At 37.0% G+C, this 18563-nt stretch overlaps 1 protein-coding gene across 7 annotated transcripts in view; it reads right to left on the reverse strand.

Annotated features, from left to right (window-relative positions):
* The window catches only part of UPF2 (UPF2 regulator of nonsense mediated mRNA decay), a 68461-nt gene that overhangs the window by 15533 nt on the left and 34365 nt on the right, over positions 1–18563 (reverse strand). For all 7 annotated transcript variants that reach the window (XM_072857763.1, XM_072857739.1, XM_072857725.1 and 4 more), the window contains 8 exons: positions 13707–13892; positions 12965–13168; positions 12037–12312; positions 10036–10219; positions 5055–5194; positions 3140–3244; positions 2099–2197; positions 1174–1341 (listed from right to left, as the gene is read on the reverse strand). In XM_072857763.1, the coding sequence (XP_072713864.1) occupies positions 1174–1341; positions 2099–2197; positions 3140–3244; positions 5055–5194; positions 10036–10219; positions 12037–12312; positions 12965–13168; positions 13707–13892 (1362 nt within the window). The remainder of the gene's footprint in view (positions 1–1173; positions 1342–2098; positions 2198–3139; positions 3245–5054; positions 5195–10035; positions 10220–12036; positions 12313–12964; positions 13169–13706; positions 13893–18563) is intronic.

Raw genomic sequence — 18563 nt, forward strand, 5'->3', positions numbered from 1 at the left:
TCTGTGCCCACTCAAATAGGTATCACCACTTACATTTTCAGAGCACTTACATAGCACAGCACTTTCTTAACAGACTAACGAGGCTTAAAAACAGATTCAGAATCACACACACTCACTAGGTCAAGGGTTTTATGAAGACAGACCTCACTTTCTACACAGATTTTTAAAGTGTCTTTCACATGGAGAAAGAGAAAGATTCTACTGCAGCTCTATATACCTCAAAAGTTACACTACTGTCACAGTTCAGGTAACAGAAGTCAAAACAAAGTAATGGCATGGTGACACAGATCTAATACTTGAAAGGCACAGATGCACGGAATAAAACAATGCCTTTGTTTTGCTTTCCACAAAAAGTCACTAGAGTTACTCACTTTCATCATTAATTTATACAACCAAAACGAAAAGGTTTCTTTAAAGGACCTAAACCATGACAAGGAATGCATGTGGAATGTATTAGGTATTGATTTGTATACTACGCATTTGCTGACCAAGGAAAATTCAAACATATACTGGAGAAAAGAGCCAAAACAAATGTATAGCTTGGCTGCATGAAGCAAAGAGGTTTATTTGTTTTATCAACATGATTTCCATTTAAGTTTCTCAGAGAGATTCACTCAGCGCATTCTGGAAAAGGCCCCTAAAAAAGCCTTCAGAGATAACAACTTTTTTCCAAGTTTAACAAATTCAACCAAGTGGCAGTTACTTAGGAAGTGGAATTTAGCAAACATATCTTGATTTGAAGCTGAGTGTGTTTTCAGAAAAATCTGTAGAATCTTGAAGATTCTGGAATATTCCTTCTCCTTTTCTTTTCTACTCCTTTTAACTTCCAGTGGCAGTCCACCAACTGCAAGCACTCATCTTCAACAACTATGTTTAAAATACCCATAAAAAATACCACTGTCCCACTGGTGTGATCATGAAATGTAATTTGTAATGGTATTATTTAACCACAGAATTTTCTCAAGTGATTTCTGTTAACAACCAAGAATTCCAAGAAACTACATACAGTATTTTCCATTTATCAAAATTAAGATGCCTGCATCCTAATCTGATAAAAGGATGAAGAAACAAAAAATTATGTGACTTCAAAAGTCACAGAGTGTGACTTTTGGAAAAGTAAAAGCATTTTATTTATTTATTTAAGCAATATCCATACCTTACGTGAACTCTTACCTGCTGCTTGTTGCCTTTTCGTGTTAACATGACAAATGGCATTGTGTCTCCAGACTCTGACTCTCCTTCCCCACCTCCAAGTGGGGGACCCTTCTTGAGCTGACTTTTGAGATGTAGAGGAATAGCAACATCTAACTGATGTACTTTAACAGATTCGCCACTCCGTTGCTATCAAAAAAAGTAAGTTCTATAAATGATCAGATGCTAAAAACACGTCAGTATGGCAATGTTCATATTTTCATGACTGAGAAAAAGTTTTAACCTTCCAAGAAAACAGAGTCATATATAAATAAATGTATTAGGCTTTATTACATTTTCCTTTGATTTCCTTGCTTGTGAAGAAGCAAGTTACAGGGATGGAATACTTCAAATTTCAAAGGAATTTTAGATAACTTAACCTTGTAAGGAAAGAAACGTAGAAACTTGATTAAACACACTTGAGAATGGACATTCTACATTCAAGATTTTTTTGTAGCATGTTATTAATGTATTCCTCATATACAGCTAGCGCTACTCAATACTTAAACATTTACCAGATGTGACTGAAAAAAAAAAAAAAACAGGACTGAAAGGTTATGCAAATTTAAATGCAGCTACATTTTAAACATATTAAAACCTAGGCTTGGATAGCCTAGGATAAAGTCAGAAGCATTGGATAGTATCTGATGCAGCTATTATTCATTCAAGAAAATATCTGTCAGCTTGTCATATATTCACTGGACAAACAGTACAATTAACAGCTATTTTACTAAAAGCTACTTATCCAAACATGTCAACTGCAGAGAAGAGTCCACAGCTAAGAAAAACAAAATCCACGTTCTTTAGTATGGTAAGCTATGCATTAATCTTTTATTTACTTAAAAAAAATCAAATACAGTTAGCTGTACAGCAAATTACATTAATTTAAGAAAATAAATATTTATACCTGAAGATTTTCCAGCATCATTTTATCCAATGCCTGAATGAAGTCCTCATCTTCTGCACAAGGGACATGCTTAAGTCCTCCTCCTTTAATCATTACTTCCTATTGCAATGGGAAAAAAAAAACCCTTCTATTACATTAGATCCAGAAATATGAATATTCAGGCTAGAAATAAGGGGAAAAATATCCTTATTGCTTCCATATCATACATAATCAAAGGCTTAAAAAAATGAATTGTTAAAGAAAAAAGTTTTCAGCCTCGATTTTCTTGAAGAAATATTTTCTGACATTTATTGCATCAATTATTATGGAGGCTGGCCACTCATTATGACATACTAGCCTATGGGTACAGATGTGCATGTACACATTCTAGATACAGCAACAGTACAAAGAAAAGTCTCTATCCCTACCACACCTAATTTAGCTAATTATTCCCTTAAATCCATAAAGTTAGAAGGCCTTTTCAAGATGAATACTATCCTTCAGTATTTGGAAAGCACAACATGACAACAAAAACGTTTGAAGTCAGTACCCCAACACATTGTTCTATAATGATCATTACTTTCCTTACTATGTAACTGCAGTTCAGGCTCAACCGGATGGGTTCTTTTGCTACAGATGTTATAATCTGCCAATCCCAAATCTGTATTTTAGGAATTTTGCACTTCTTGGTTTGTCTCCTTTTCAGTTTTGAGATCTCGTGCAGAGTAACTAGTTTACCTTGTTGTACCATATCAGTTTGCTACCATTGCTGGCATTGTGAAACCATCATTTACGCAACCTTTTCCAGTCTAACTACCTGTGAAAGTGCACGGTCCTGTGAAAACATGTCGTAGCAAAGTTGATGGCATAAATATTTTCAGAAGGTAATAATGAAAGTTTGCAAGTACAAAAATAAGCTCCAAAATGTATTTGAAAGAATAGCAGGGAGTGTTCTTGCCACGTTTTCCCAGACATGTTATGAGCAGCATTGGTAAAAAACATTCAGTAAAGAAAACCAAGGATGCAAAAGTCAATTCACTTATCTAAAGTAAGAATACATACTGTATTCTCCTCATCAGTTTCGTTTTCCTTATTGGAGTCTGTAAGATAATCCGTGTTTTCTTCCTCCTCTTCTTCACCTTCTTCTTCCTCATTGTCAGAGCCCTCCTGAAATATTAAAAGTTTAAAATTTGAGAACATAACTTCTGTTTTAAAACAAAAAGACCACTTGCATCTGATTCCTCATACACATTTGCTGCACCTTTCCTACCCCATCCCCATCTGAACCTGTTTAGTTCAGTTCAGTCTTAGTAAATTTGTTTGTTATGTTTTGTATTTAATGTTTCAGTCTGAACTCACTCAGCTTTATCTGACATTTTCACAAACTGGGAGTAGTGGCTGATACAGAAAACTGGGAGTAGTGGCTGATACACTAGATGGTTGTGCTGCCACTCAGAGGGAACTCAACAAGCTGGAGGAATGGACTGACAAGAACTCATTAAGTTCAATGAAAGGAAATGCCAAGTCCTGCACCTGAGAAGCAATAACCCCATTCACTAGTACAGGCTGCCCATCTGGAAAGCAGCTCGGCAAAGAAGGACCTGGAGTCCTGGTGGACAACAAACTGACCAAGAACCAGCAATGTACCCTTGCAGCAAAGGCAGCTGACTGAATCCTGGGCTGCATTAGGAAAAAGTGTTGTCGACAGGTCAAAGGAGGTGATCCTTCCTGCCTGCTCAGCACTGGTAAGATACATCCAGAGTGCTGCACCCAGCTCTGGGTTCCCCAGTACAAGACATACTGGAGCAAGTCCAGCAATAGGCTGTGAAGATGATAAAGGGACTGGAGGATTTGTCATAGGAGGAGAGGCTGAGAGAGATGGCATTGTTTAGTCTGGGGAATAGAAGGCACAGGGTGGGGTGGGAGATCTTCTCAGTGTGTACAAATACCTGAAGAGAAGGAGCAAAGAAGCGGGAAATCAGACACTTCTCAGTGACTGACCCAGACGCAATGGACACAAGTTGAAAAATGTCATTTAAACATAAGAAAAAAAAGCCTTCTTTACTGCGACGGTGTTTAAACACTGGAACAGATTGCCCAGAAAGGTTGTGAAGCCTCCATCCTTGGAGATACTCAAAACTTGATTGGACTTTGCCTCAGGAAACCTGCTGTAGGTGACCCTGCTTTGAGCAAGGGAGGTTGGACAAGAAGATCTCCAGGGGTCCCTTCCCTACCCCCAAACTGTTTATGACATTATTAATTTGTGGGTAAAGGCACAAACCCAGCCTGTGCTTCAGGAACTTTAATGCTGAGAAGCATGACTGAAAGAAAGCTTAATGGTAAACCAACCAACCAAAGCATAATGAGAAAAAGTGTTTCCTATTTCCTTGATGAACTCATTTTCTCATAATACTACCATTGTCACTATGACACAGCAAAGTTGACGTGATAAGTTAGAATTTCTATGTACATCTCTTTTTTATTGGCTCCACCATTTTTGATTCAAAAGATTATTGGCACAGTAAACAAGGAAGGTTGTTATGCTCCATAAATCTTTTATTTATTCATATTATACAGGCATACTCTGAACACCTGTTATTTTTCCTACACAACTGCTTTGACATCTAGTCAATACATTCGCTTCCACAACAGACAAAGAAAATAATCCGAAAGTGTTTTCATGCCAAAAAACTGGAGGCATCTTTTTGTTGAGAAGCAGCACATACCCTGAGCAAAGTTGTCAGGTTCAAGTTTCTGCCATAATTTGTCTGGAATAAGCCTCAGACACTCTGTATTCAGTTTTCCATATATATATAAAACTGGGATGGAAATATCCTCAGAGTACTGACTGGGTTGTGCATACCCACATTTCACCTGCTAACACTGTGGCATAGAAGGGCTTCAGAAAGTAACGAGTAATCAAAATATTGATTATTCATTCTTTTTATACAAGGCAAGGTAAATTATTTAAGTTCACCTCTTCTTCTGGCTCATTTACTTCACTTTCATTTCCAGATTGTTCCTCTGTTTCTGCTCCACCTTCCTCCTCCTCTTCGTCCTCTTCCAGATTCTCTCCTTCCGTAATGGAATCTTTGGAATCTTTGTCATTCACAATTCCTGAAATTTGGAAAATGAGAAAGAATTAGAACAAAGAACTAGAACAGAATTAGAACAAGAATTAGAGCATTAGAACACATATAACCACTCATATGTGGAAGATCACTTAAAAATTCCATTGTTACTGAACACTAAAACTTCCAATGGGTCATAATATTCAACTTCTGAATGAAACATTTTCTATATAGTTACCTTACTCGCAAAGGATAATAATTTCCCTGCCAGAAAAAGAGGAAAACATTATGGACAATGTTTAAAATCTCACACAGAACAGCAAGCAAGAAGCTGCACTGTGCAAACTGCTTGAAAATATCCTCAAACTAAACGTGCAACCTTACTGAAACATGCAGTGAAATATGAGCACTAAATTGCAGATACTCTACAAAACCAGCAGAACCCAGAAGACATCAAGCCTCTGCAGTCTTAGTTCCAGTACTTCACACTACTGTCAATTAACAGTTTTGAAACAACGGTTTTCTCAGCCTGTAGTAAACCTTTCTCTTATCCTAATGGGCACTTGAGCCTATGAGAATGTAGGTGCCTATATAAAGTCTTTAGTAAATCAAGAGTCTCTTCCTAAAGTATTATCTAGTGTGCTCATCCTACTTGCAGACAGGACTGACAGTTCTTTCACTGTGTTTCAGTTCATCTTGCAGTTTTCCTTACTGACCTGCTTGCCACCTCTATCCCTCAAGACATTTTAGTTTACTCTGTATAAGGTATCAAGCATAGCTTCCTAAACCTCTGCTTTCTTTCAATTAGGTATCCTTCAATGTAATACCCTTATCTATACCATTCCCACAGTAGTGAAAAAATAAGTTTTAGCTTCTTTCAGTGCTTCAGTGTCCAATTTAGTCTTAGATACAGATTTCAGACTTGTTTTCAGAGAAAATTTTTAAGAATTGAGCATGGTTCTGATTCAGGAAAAATAAATGAAGGTCTGTTTTAGAGAACAGCTATTGCAAAAATTAAGTCATCCAATGCAAAAAAGAACAAACTTCCAGCATACGCTACTGTTCACATACATTCTTTTAATTTTGTTCATTAATTTAAGAAGCCACTTAATCCTCTGGAGGATCATGGTTTGAGCTAGCAGAAAGTAATGCTGATGCCAGCCTTCTGCGACACAGCAGATCTAAGCTAGTCATTTTTCAAAGATTTTAGTAAGGAGTCAATACAGTTACTATGCAATTTGTCATTCATATTTTAACATTATACCAACCATACTTAGGGTCGGCTGTTAGCTTAAAGTTTTTTGGACAAATTGGCAAATGAACGTATCTGTTCTGTGCTCATGGCACTGCTTCCTTGTTTGTTCTCTGCCATATGCAAAGAGAAAATGCAGTAGTACGCTGTTCTTAAGCAGAAGTCTAGATTCTGAATATACAAGTGGTTTGGGGCATACCAGACTTCTTTTTTTTCCCTCCACCTCCAGTGCCTTTAAGAGATGCAATATGCAGACACACACAGCCAGGTCTCTTTACAAAAATTTTACTAAGATCACAAAGCACAGCTTTAGGAGGAAGCGAATCTTTACAGCCATGCTTGAATTAGACAAAATTCAGAAATCAAATGAATGGTATATATGGCTGTATGGTAGTTATTGAGGATTTCAGTTCTGTGCGCACGCACACACGCTTCCTCCTTCATATTCCAGAGGTTTCAAAGCATTCTTTTTTCTTCCCTATTTATAAACACTGTGCTCTTCAAAATCTGTGCTGCTCCATAATTACGCAAGGTTTCTTTTGAATCACTTGGTATATTCTCACCACTACAAAACCACCAGAGCAGCACTGAAACCAACAGTCAGTCCGCAAGCCAAGGTCTGCAGGCAACAAGCCACCCCACTGTTCTGCCTAGAACTACACTTCAGACTGATAAAGAACAAAGCACATCATGGTCTTCAACACAATACCTTCTCAGTGTTTTTGTCCATGGGCCAAGGAACTGTGGGGGCAAATTTATCAAGAACTGCAGTTTTACTAGAGCTTTTGCTAAAGTATTAAAAAAATCATTTCCTTCAGATATGCTGGCACCTATCGTCATAACCTTCAAAGATCAGAAAGGCAGACAACAACCTTCCTGAGACCACATTCAAACAGTCCTAATAGGAGGACTAGGAACTATCACACCCTATACTGATGTCTAATAGCTAGCAAGTAATATCAGTATCAAGAAAAGCAACGCACTTGGGGGACACACACAACACAACCCCCTACAGTAAAGGCTGTACTGTTGATGGGCTTTACTGGTGCCAAAACAAACACAATTAAATGCCTCCAACACATGCTCACATTCAGCAGCCACATATCTCCCCTTAACTGCACTAAATCCAGCTGCTATAGTAGTGGTGATGATGCAGAGAACAGAAGTTCTTATGATTTGTAGGAAGGAAGTGCCGAGTATCTTTCAAAAGAATATTACAGTTTATGTAACTAGTGGTAAATTACTTCTTGGTTATCATTCTGAGAGCATAAAAGCTAGTAATTTAGATCACAGAAAGTCATAGAAAACATAGAATTATTAAGATTGGAAAAGACCTTAATTAAGATCATCTAGTCCAAACGTCAACCCAACACCTCCATACCTACTAAACCATGTCCTGAAGTGCCACATATACCTGTCTTTTAAATACCTCCAGGGATGGTGACTCAACCACTTCCCTGGCCAGCCTGTTCCAATGCTTGACCACCCTTTCAGTAAAGAAATTTTTCCTAATATCCAATCTAAACCTCTCCTGACGCAACTTGAGGCCGTTTCCTCTCGTCCTATTGCTTGTTACTTGGGAGAAGAGACCAACCCCCACCTCTCTACAACCTCCTTTCAGGTAGTTGTAGAGAGCGATAAGGTCTCCCCTCAGCCTCCTTTTCTCCAGGCTAAACAACCCCAGTTCCCTCAGCCGCTCCTCATCAGACTTGTGCTCTAGACCCTTCACCAGCTTCGTTGCCCTTCTCTGGACACGCTCCAGCACCTCAATGTCTTTCATGGAGTGAGGGGCCCAAAACTGAACACAGTATTCAAGGTGCGGCCTCACCAGTGCCGAGTACAGGGGGACGATCACTTCCCTAGTCCTGCTGGCCACACTGTTTCTGATACAAGCCAGGATGCTGTTGGCTTTCTTGGACACCTGGGCACACTGCTGGCTCATGTTCAGCCGGCTGTTGACCAACACCCCCAGGTCCTTTTCCGCCGGGCAGCTTTCCAGCCACTCTTCCCCAAGCCTGTAGCGTTGCATGGGGTTGTTGGGGCCCAAGTGCAGGACCCAGCACTTATCCTTGTTGAACCTCATACAGTCAGCCTCAGCCCATTGATCCAGCCTGTCCAGGTCCCTCTGTAGAGCCTTCCTACTCTCAAGCAGATCGACACTCCCGCCCAACCTGGTGTCATCTGCAAACTTACTGAGGGCGCACTCAATCCCCTCATCCAGATCATTGATAAAGATATTAAACAAGACTGGCCCCAAAACTGAGCCCTGGGGAACACTGCTTGTGACCGGCCGCCCACTGGAGTAAACTCCATTCACCACAACTCTGGGCTAGGCCATCCAGCCAGTTTTTTACCCAGTGAAGAGTAGAAGATCATACCATAAATAAGTTATCTGTATTTCAGTTGCTACATAGGTAATTTTAAGGCATGTCAATTAAACAAACAGCATATTAAAAATATAAATTCCTCCTAAAACAGAAGTTGCAACATTTCATCTGGCAATTACACATACTCATCCCACTGGATTAAAGGATTATTAAAAATTGAACTTGTCTAACTAGATGAAGTGCTATTAAGGCTATAATTAACACTGAAAAACTGTAAAAGCTTTTCATGACCAAGCTTGTCTTCAAATAAAGATGGAAGATTAGAAGAAAACTCCATTTAGTGAGAAATGAGCACAGTAGTATCCAATAAGAAGAACTGATATGTACGAAAGGTTTAAAGGTTAATATGATGATAGTAGTTTTAGATACACACTAACCAGTATTTTGTCAACTGAGCTGTGCTGCAAGCCCAGCTTTTTCTCCTGAAATTAACTGATTTTTAACACAACAAGATTTATAAATATACATCACTACTCTTAGCAGGAACTGCATGCTAGCACAGAACCTAGCCAACAGATACATTTTAAGAATAAAAAAAACTTTAACAATCCAACTAAAGCTCTAATTCATGAAAAGGAAATCGTCCTCTGGCCTCTACCAAAACGTAAAGCCCACTCAAAATTATTCCAAAGGAAGTGTAAGGATCAAAGTACCCGACAGCATTTTAAAGGCAAAACAGGTTCTCTCTTTTATTGTAGTCTTACACTAATGCATACTTTGACACAGCAGCTCTAGTGAAATCCAGAACTGGGGAAGGAACACAGAGTTGCAGGCAACCAATCTACCAAAATGACCAAGCTGGTTTCCATCAGTGCTCACCAACCAACAGGCTGCAGTAACCGAGTGTGCAGATACTCCTTGCTTTTTGTACTAGAGTGTGCTTCCTAAATTTTTCTGATGAAATTCATAGTTTTCTTCCTCCTCATTTGCACCATACTACTCCATATACTTATTTTTTTATATATATACACACACACAGAGTCACCCTCTCCAAATACCATTATATTAATAGTATTCATATTGAATTTTTTTTTTAAACACTCAATCACTTTAGAGTTATGGTGATTCTATACGATCTCTATAGTGATCAGAAAAATGCAAGGAAGTTACAAAAATATTTCTATCATGAGACTAAAAGGATTATATAATGAGAATAACAACAGTTACCTGTCATCATCATACAAAAGATAATTTTAAGAAATATAGGAATTGTCAAAAAGACCTCATTTCCCTTGAATATTTTCTTACCTAATTTTATTAAGAATTCTCGTTCCAAGTCTTGCACCTGTCTGATAGCTTCTTCCAGAGAATTGCAGAGCTTTATCTTTGGTCTTAGCAATTCCAGTGTATCACTGATCATATAGTCTATGTCTATAGGAAATGGATGGTCTTTTGTCCAAACATCCAGACTTTTTTTCCACCAAACATACCGCTAGAATACAAAATATTTAAATAAGTTATATGCATAGTGGCATTTATAAACTATTTAACTTAGGGAGTTTGTACTCCCTAAGCTTAGCCATGTTTGTACAGTAGAAAATGCAAAAGATTTTACATCGCTACTCTTATTTCATATAACTATTAGATATTCCGATATCACTAAGCATTGTTCGATAACAATGGATATCACAAACATCAAGAATAAGCTCCTTTTATCATAACAACTGTTAGAAGTATAAAGACTGAGAAAAAAAAAAGGACTGAAAAGAAAGTGCCTTCTAAGGATAGATTCTTTCTATGAGAGATGAGCACTTAATGGGCCAGCTTTCAATTCCTTCCTCCATATATTTTCAAGAAAATTAATTCCCCCAAGGACATATTATGGGAAGAAGAGGGGAAACATCACGAAAAATTTTAAGACTGCAACTAGCATGAAGTGACTTATCCAGTTTGCTTTATAACAAATTAGCACATAGCCCTTACAATAAAATTGTAAAAAATAAATGCTGATCTTAAGTGAACCTAACAGTAGAAACAGTAGAACAGCAGAACAAAGGTGTTGCAAACATTGCATCTGAAAACGAAGTATGAGTAACAATGTTTATTTAACAGGTGACATGGTCAAAAGGAACACTTGTTGAAATTGTAAGGTGTAACAAAAATATGACAACTTCTTCACTGACAAGCTTATTCTGGGTTTAAAAATAAGGCCATACTGTACTTCAAAAAATCATTTTACATTTCAGATACAGATGAAGGATATGCATCCTGAAGGTATGAAATAAATCATTATGGCCTTAACTTTAAATTATACTAAACCAAGGATATTAAGAGAGAGAAGCAGAAAGAAAAATAAATTAACTCCAAACAATTTTAGCATTAACTCCATGGACTGGAATTCCACATTTGCTCAGAGGAACCCATTCTGATGTTTAAACACTCCCTGTTATGAAATCTTTCCCCCTCCCTTACATCTATTCAGTCAGAACTTTCTTTGCTGCAACTTGTGACCATTACTTCTCATCCTTTCCCCGTGCATGCCTGAGAAGTATCTGACTCCTCCTTCTCCACAAACATCATTAGCTGAGGACAGCAACCTAATTAGCATTCTCTTATCCAAGCTGAGTAAACCCACAATGTGAGAACTGAGAGCCTCCTGATCGTTTTGGTGACCCTCCACTGGATTCATCTCAGTTTGCTAATGTCTCTCTTCTCATCTACCAGGAAGCCCTGAACTGGAAACAGTGCTCCAGATGTGGCTTCACAGGTGACAAGCAGAAGGGAAGGGGAAAAAAAGAAAAAAAATCACTTTCCTCAAGCTGCTGGCTACACTCTTGTCACTGCAATGTAGTAAGCTGTTGGTCTTCATCACCCTAATGGTGCAGAACAACGTCACGTTCATACATTCCAGGAGTCCCAGCCCTATTCCTGCAAAGCTGCTTTCTAGGCAGTCAGTGCCAGGCTGTGTTGTGGCATGGAGCTATTCCATCCCAGCTGGAAGACTTGATACTTACCTTTGCTGGAATTCACAAGGTCAGCCCATTTTTCCACTTGCTGAGACCCCCTGACGGGGGGAACCTAAACCCTTCAGTGAATCAACTGGTACCCCACTGTTCTGCAAGTTTGTTGGAACAGTAACATCTACATATAACTGAACATACATGTCACTTTAAAATAAAATTGATATCAGACAGACAGGATTCTAAAAATTACAGTGCTAGAGAACAATGAAAGAAGTATGTAACAGACTGACCTACATTAGCTTGTTAAAGAAATCTACAAAACTATATAAAATTTAGTTTAGAATACCTGAAAATATACAAGGAAGCAATCAAGTTTTCGTTTGCTGGATCCTCTGTCAAAATACTGCCCACAGGTATCGAGGATTGTACAGACTAGTCTGATTCTGAAGAGATGCTCTGGAGGATCCAGTGGACTAGGACTACCATCAGGGTTCACACCAAAGGATGTGAAAGAATACAGAGTTCGAAATATTACAGCTGATTCCACCATTCGGTAATTGTAAAGTTCCCCCAAAAACTTGGCACTGCTGATCCGTCGCTGGTTAAACTTTGGTTGGTTAACCTTTATCAAACAACAACAATAAAAATCACTTCGTCATGCAGATACAACAGAATCTTTGTAAAAGGTTGTGGGGTTTTGTTTTTGTTTTTTTTTTTTTAATTTCATTTTAAATTGATGGCATTCATTACAATAAAAGATGGTTATTTATGGTTATGTACATTACACAAAATTAAACATTAAAAAGTACTGAAGGCATTTATGAAAACTGGTCAACTAGTAGTTCATATAAAGTTCAAATACATTTAACATAGTCTGTCTTAAATCTATGATTTTTCATTGCCCAGAGAATTCTTGTAACTATAACCCCTATCAAAATATGGGCTAGTCTCCGAAGTTACTTGAAGTTGCATGAATCTGGCTACACTGTTCAAGAATAAATTGTATCCCCTTACTATAATAAAGAGGGCAAAATAACTGTCCTAGTAATCTTTGTGGTTTGTTGGGGGGTTTTTTTGGGGGGTGGGGTGGATGGGGGTAGGTGGTTTTTTTAATTTAAATAAACCTACATAAAGCAAACAACTGAGACTGGTAGAAAAGTCATATGACAAAAATCAAAAATCCAAGGATTCTTTTCTTTAAGCATGATTATTTTATTGTTTTCCTTTCAACATAAGTAGATGAGTATGGCTTCATAAAAATGTTGCTTGTTTACCTCCATTCCTAGTCGAATATCCTCTAGCACTCCATCCACAACATGGATTCCGACATCTTCCTGGTAAAGAACCAACCCTGCTAAGAGGTTGGCTACACAATGAATACTATTATATTTCACATTCCAGATGTTGATCATACAGCATATAACATAGTCTTTTACTTCTGTATCCTGCCAAGGCAGCTTGCGCATCTGTCTCAGGACCTAAACCAAGTTTTAAAGACAAGCTTAACATTTTAGCAGGCAAAATATCAATAATATTGACTGTCATCCCCTGTCTCAACCGTGAGAGATGAAATCCCTGAAAGCATCTGCAAGCAACCTCATTCTCTTTTTCAAGCATCTTCCAGATCTGCAGTAGCTATAGAAAACTTTATAGATGTAACCCAACTGCTGTCCTCTAACTAATCATCAAGCTGTCCAAATCTGTTCCATAATTTCCTTGCTCTTAAAGTCTGTATTTAACTGTAGTATTTTACTGTGAATGTAAGATATTTAGTACAAAGATTCTTATTTCATTCTCTATTTGTTCAGCACTTAATGACTGTGGAGAATGCAGGTCCATGACTGGAGCTTCCATGCATTAAAATAAAAGAAATGAAACTATCTTAGCAATCAGGGATACAAAAACAATCCCTCTTCCTTGCAATTAAAGAAAATTATAACCCTCCCCAAGCACTCTGAAAGTTAATACTACATCACTTCTACTAAGATCTGTATCAAAGATTTCAAAAGGATTTACCTTCTCTGTGGTGACCTTGGAGAGATCCTTATAAAGAAGCTTACGAATATATTCTTGCAAAGGAGGACGTTTTTTCTTCACAGTTTTTTCAGCTGGAGGAGGATTACAGTAGTAATAGGCATTTTCTACCATTGTAACATAGCGTGCATCTAGATGCATTGCTTGTTTTTTTCTCATCATTTGTTCCTGGAAATAAATGCAAATAATCAGTTAAAGATGTTGACACACTACATTCTCATTCTCAAGCCAAAGCCTTTTACAGTTAAGTCTGGGATAAAGAAAACATGAAAGGTTGCAGAAAAGGAAGTTAAAATTTTGGGTAAAGACAAGAAAGGACGAAGCATATACATGGTTCTGTGTTGCTACTTCCAAGGTCATTTTTCTTTACAATCCCTATTTTTACAATGGTTCACCTGTGGTGAAAAAAGTTTCAGAAAAGTATTTAAAGCCTAACTTGAAATCTAAATGTTACTGTTTAGATAAATGTTTAATAAGATTATTAGCCACTCTATTCAAAACGTTATTTTACTTAACTAAAGTAGCTGAAATGCTCATTTCTTGACAAAAGCACAGTAAATTGTCATAAGAGTGGCAATCTACCATTTACATCAATATGTGACTCCAGAAAGTTTATATTGATGGTTTCACATGAATTTTCAATCGTTTAGGCAATGGCATTTTTCTTATTACACGCTCCATCGTTGCTGTTTACCCAAGCAGGATAGACTGCAAGGAAAACAGTACCTGCCATAAAAGAGTATTTCAGGAAAAAAAATCAGACAATTAAAGATTACTACATCAACACTAATTACTGTGCTTAATTGCCAGGATTGACCTAATTTTCCTCACTGAATACAATCTTTTCTCCATACTTCATTTGGATATGTACTTTAAAATTTATTTTGTGGGTTTTAAAAATTTCTTGGATCTAAAAATGCTGTACAAGAACAAAAGTAGCAGTTCTAAGCTGCTGATTTTTATAGTTAAAGATGAGGATGAACTTAATTCCAAAATAATATAATTTTTACATGCATCTGTGTTTTTCTATGCATATACATGTGTAATTCTCTAAGTTGCACTGAATTTTTATGTACATCATATGATCCCATATATCCTAAAGCACTCTAAGGTGGTTCAACAGGAAAAGAAACTGCACAGGTTTAGACTTTATTACTTAAGAGAGTTTGGCTACACAGTAATTTACAGCATCAAACCGATAACGAAAACTAAAGTGTAAGTACCATTTTATCACCACAAACAAATGTTAGTATATACATTCAGGTAGTCCAGCAAACTAACGAAAAGAGTTTACACCTTCTTTGATCGTTGGTGAAGCAGCACAATTTTTCATGCTAGTGGACTTTCCACTAAACTTGAATAATTTCAAGTTTCTTTTACAAGGCAGTGGTTCAGTTCAACTGAAATGTAAACACACTCAAACAGCTCCTTAACCTGGAGTTTCAGCTGCTAATTCAATGAGGAAGAGTAGAGTAGTTTTGTGTAACATAGTAACCCAACAAATAACGTAATTTTCCTCCTAGATTGTATGCATCTATTGCCAGAAAGGTCTCAATCTGACACCAACCCTAGCACATTTCATTTTTAACCTTTTCCAGGACACAAATGGCCTCCCCTTTGATTCCCTAACTGAGGCTGGTACTTTCCAAATTGGAAATTTCTGTCAAGTAGTAGCAAGTTTACCTACAGGTGCCTGACAGATGCATAGCACCTTTAACAATCGAGTACGTAAATTGTTTCATGTGGGGGAAAAACCACGTACAAGTTCCAAAGTTTGGAACTTTAACAAAGTTTGGAACTTTAACAAAGTTCCAAGTTCCAAAACCTTACTGTGTCATATATATTAGTATTACCTTTGTAAATTTTTCACCTTTTCTAGATGCAGCAAGAGAAAATATATCTTTGCTGCTGTAATGACATTTATTATGTTTTACTATGAACTGAAAAATTGAAGTAGGGCAAAGTAAGGCATAATAGAGAAAATGGCAGAAGAGCTTGCAAATAAAATTTTAAAAACCCTAAAACTACATACTTTGTATATTTTCCTCTTATAAAAAGTTGCACATTATACTGTAAATAATAGGTTATAATTAAAATGTTTATTCCCAGAAGAGACAATATGCACTACCCCAAGTCTCAAAATCGCTGTAATTAATCTTTTTTTTTGAGCAATCCCAAGTACATATTCTAACTCTAAATGGATAGCTTTAGTCTTAATCTCTATTAAAAGCCATCACCATTTTAAGCAACCATGTGTGTTTCAATCCTTTTCCATTTGAGGCATCAAGTCCGATGGACAGGTAGGAAAGAGAAACCATAACAATACACTGGCTACAATAACAAAAACCTTGACACATTTCAGAAGAAAAAAGCAAGACCTGCAGTCTAAAGTGCTTTAAGCTAATTAACTACTTTGGGTCTTCATTTTACTAGGCTAAAATGGAGAACTACAAAGGTAAAGCACTACATTTGAAGATTAGGTTTCTGTTTTTCCTTTGATAAAAAGAGATCAAACAACATTAAAATGTCCAAGTTAAAACCGTAAAAGAGTTTGGTTTTTTTTTTTTCCTTGCGGAGTAACAAAACCTCTCTGCACGCAGCATATATTGCAGACCCATTTCAAATGAAAATCTGGCAAGAATTAAGAGGTGCTCCTCTGGTTAATAGTCTTGTCATTGCCCCCCTGGTAAGACCAATTTGCATTGCAAGAAATAGAATTGATTTTTGCAAAGCAGCACCAAAAAAAAAAGTCACCAAGTAAAACCTAAGCAGCAGGAAAAGCCCAATTCAGAAAAGCATTTCAGCATAACCGACAGTTGGATTATCAGATTGTAGTAAGATACTGAAACTGTTCAGCTCCTCCTTCCCTTTGCTACCTCCACTGCTCTGCCCTGCTACTTGTTCCAGCAGTTCAAAACCAAAATTTTAAATTTCTTGGAAGCACACTACTGTTATAGTGAATTAACACAGTCTCATTCTAACTACAATTACTTTGTCACAGCCTCTGTCTGTACAATGTTCTCCCCCAGTTTCAACTCTATCTATAAAAGGAGTCACCCCGAGAAATGAGCCACCATGTAGCTTAAGTTCTGTATGTTTATGAATACAAGTGATCTTGCTCTAAAGCTTGAAAAGACAATTTGACACAATTGTCTGAGTTAAAGGATTAAAAATGCATCAGAAGGCTTTTAATACCAAAACTTCAAAGATTCCTTTAACAAGACCACAACAGCCTAACACAAGAATTTGACATTGACATGATTACGTTACAGAAACACAGATCAAGATAATGCTGATCTTCCTTCCAAAGCACCAATTCAAATAATCCAATTCAAATAATCCATTTATCAACAGACCAATCCTAAAGCCAACTTAGTTCTACATTAATATTCTAAATTACATAAAGGACATTGAATTTGAAAGACTTGCCAAGAAGAATGATTAACAGGAATAAACATTGCCCTGATAAAAGAAGAATCTTTAAATGATTTCTAAAACATGACAGTAGTTCCACAAAATCAGAATGTGATCATTAAATGTTTCTCTAGAATAAGTCATTTAGTACTGCTAAGTTTGTGGCACTCTGACAGAATGCTTTACTTTAAAAGTAATAAAGGGAAAATTAATTATTAAAAAAATCCATTCTTAACTATGACTTTCTTCCACACCAGGACAAAGCAATATTGTCTTTAATAGGAGACACATAGCCTGTTTGGCATCTTATTATGTAATATATCGTCAGCAGTACAGATTAAGACCAATAATTATTTGGAAGATCAACAGGCCTTAATTCTACCCATAAGAGTCACTGATAAGATCAGCTTTACATTTACTTAGATTTTTACCATAAGATCCTAATAAGCTTGCTTTGGAAGTAATCTTTTCTACAGTTCACACTAACTGGTACCATAAGACTATCACCCAATTTGCGTAATACTATTTAACTCAAAATTAATCTCTATAGTTTCTACAGGACAACATTAGAAGATGCAGCTATTAAGATGGTTGTAGAATATAAATCTGTTTAGCCTATTTTACATCTTAATCAATAGTTATTCCACGCTTATTTGCCAACTCTATATTCTCCTGGTTCCTCAGCGCTAAAGAAAAAGCTACTTATCTGAAACCATGTGAGGCTTTAAGCCTCAGTTATTGAAATAGTGTTTGTGGTTTGTCTTACACTTCACAGTTAAGTCATGTTTAGCATTCATCCAGCAGATTTCAGCAACACAGCTAACAATCAGCGTTTTTGTAGTGCGTAAGACTAAAAGCAGTCAGCTAGGGAAAGTAGCTCTGGGAAAGGTATTTAATTTTTCCTGACTTCTAAAATTTTTATTAACTACAAAAAAAATGGTAGCAATGAGTAAAGTGTCTTCTAAAGATAATGGAACAGTGTTTTCAGGGGAAAAATACTTGATTATGGAAAGGAATATATTTAACAATAAAACACATCAGCTGGCAAACCTTTAGAAAATTGAGAGATTCAAGCCTTTCAAGATAAAAAGCACTCTACAACAAAAAGCATGAGCCAAGAACTTGCAGTTAATTTGTCCATCTCTTTCCTCTTGTGACTACACCACCACAACAAATGCTATGACATTCAAAGAGGTTCAGAAAGAAACAGCATTTTGCGGAAATTGTACAATATACTCAAGTATGCATCAACTGCTCCTTCATTAACTCTACAGAATGAGAAGGGAGGCTATAGATTCAAGAGGAAAACCTGTCAAGTGTAAGCCTGTGCTTTGATAAGAAAGGAGATAAATACAGAAGAGACAGTGATATTTCACAGCTTAAGAACTGCGTCTCTAAAAAGAGATGCCAAACACATGAACTGCT

This window comes from Ciconia boyciana, chromosome 1 (genome assembly GCF_034638445.1).
Source record: "Ciconia boyciana chromosome 1, ASM3463844v1, whole genome shotgun sequence".
Taxonomy (NCBI): domain Eukaryota; kingdom Metazoa; phylum Chordata; class Aves; order Ciconiiformes; family Ciconiidae; genus Ciconia; species Ciconia boyciana.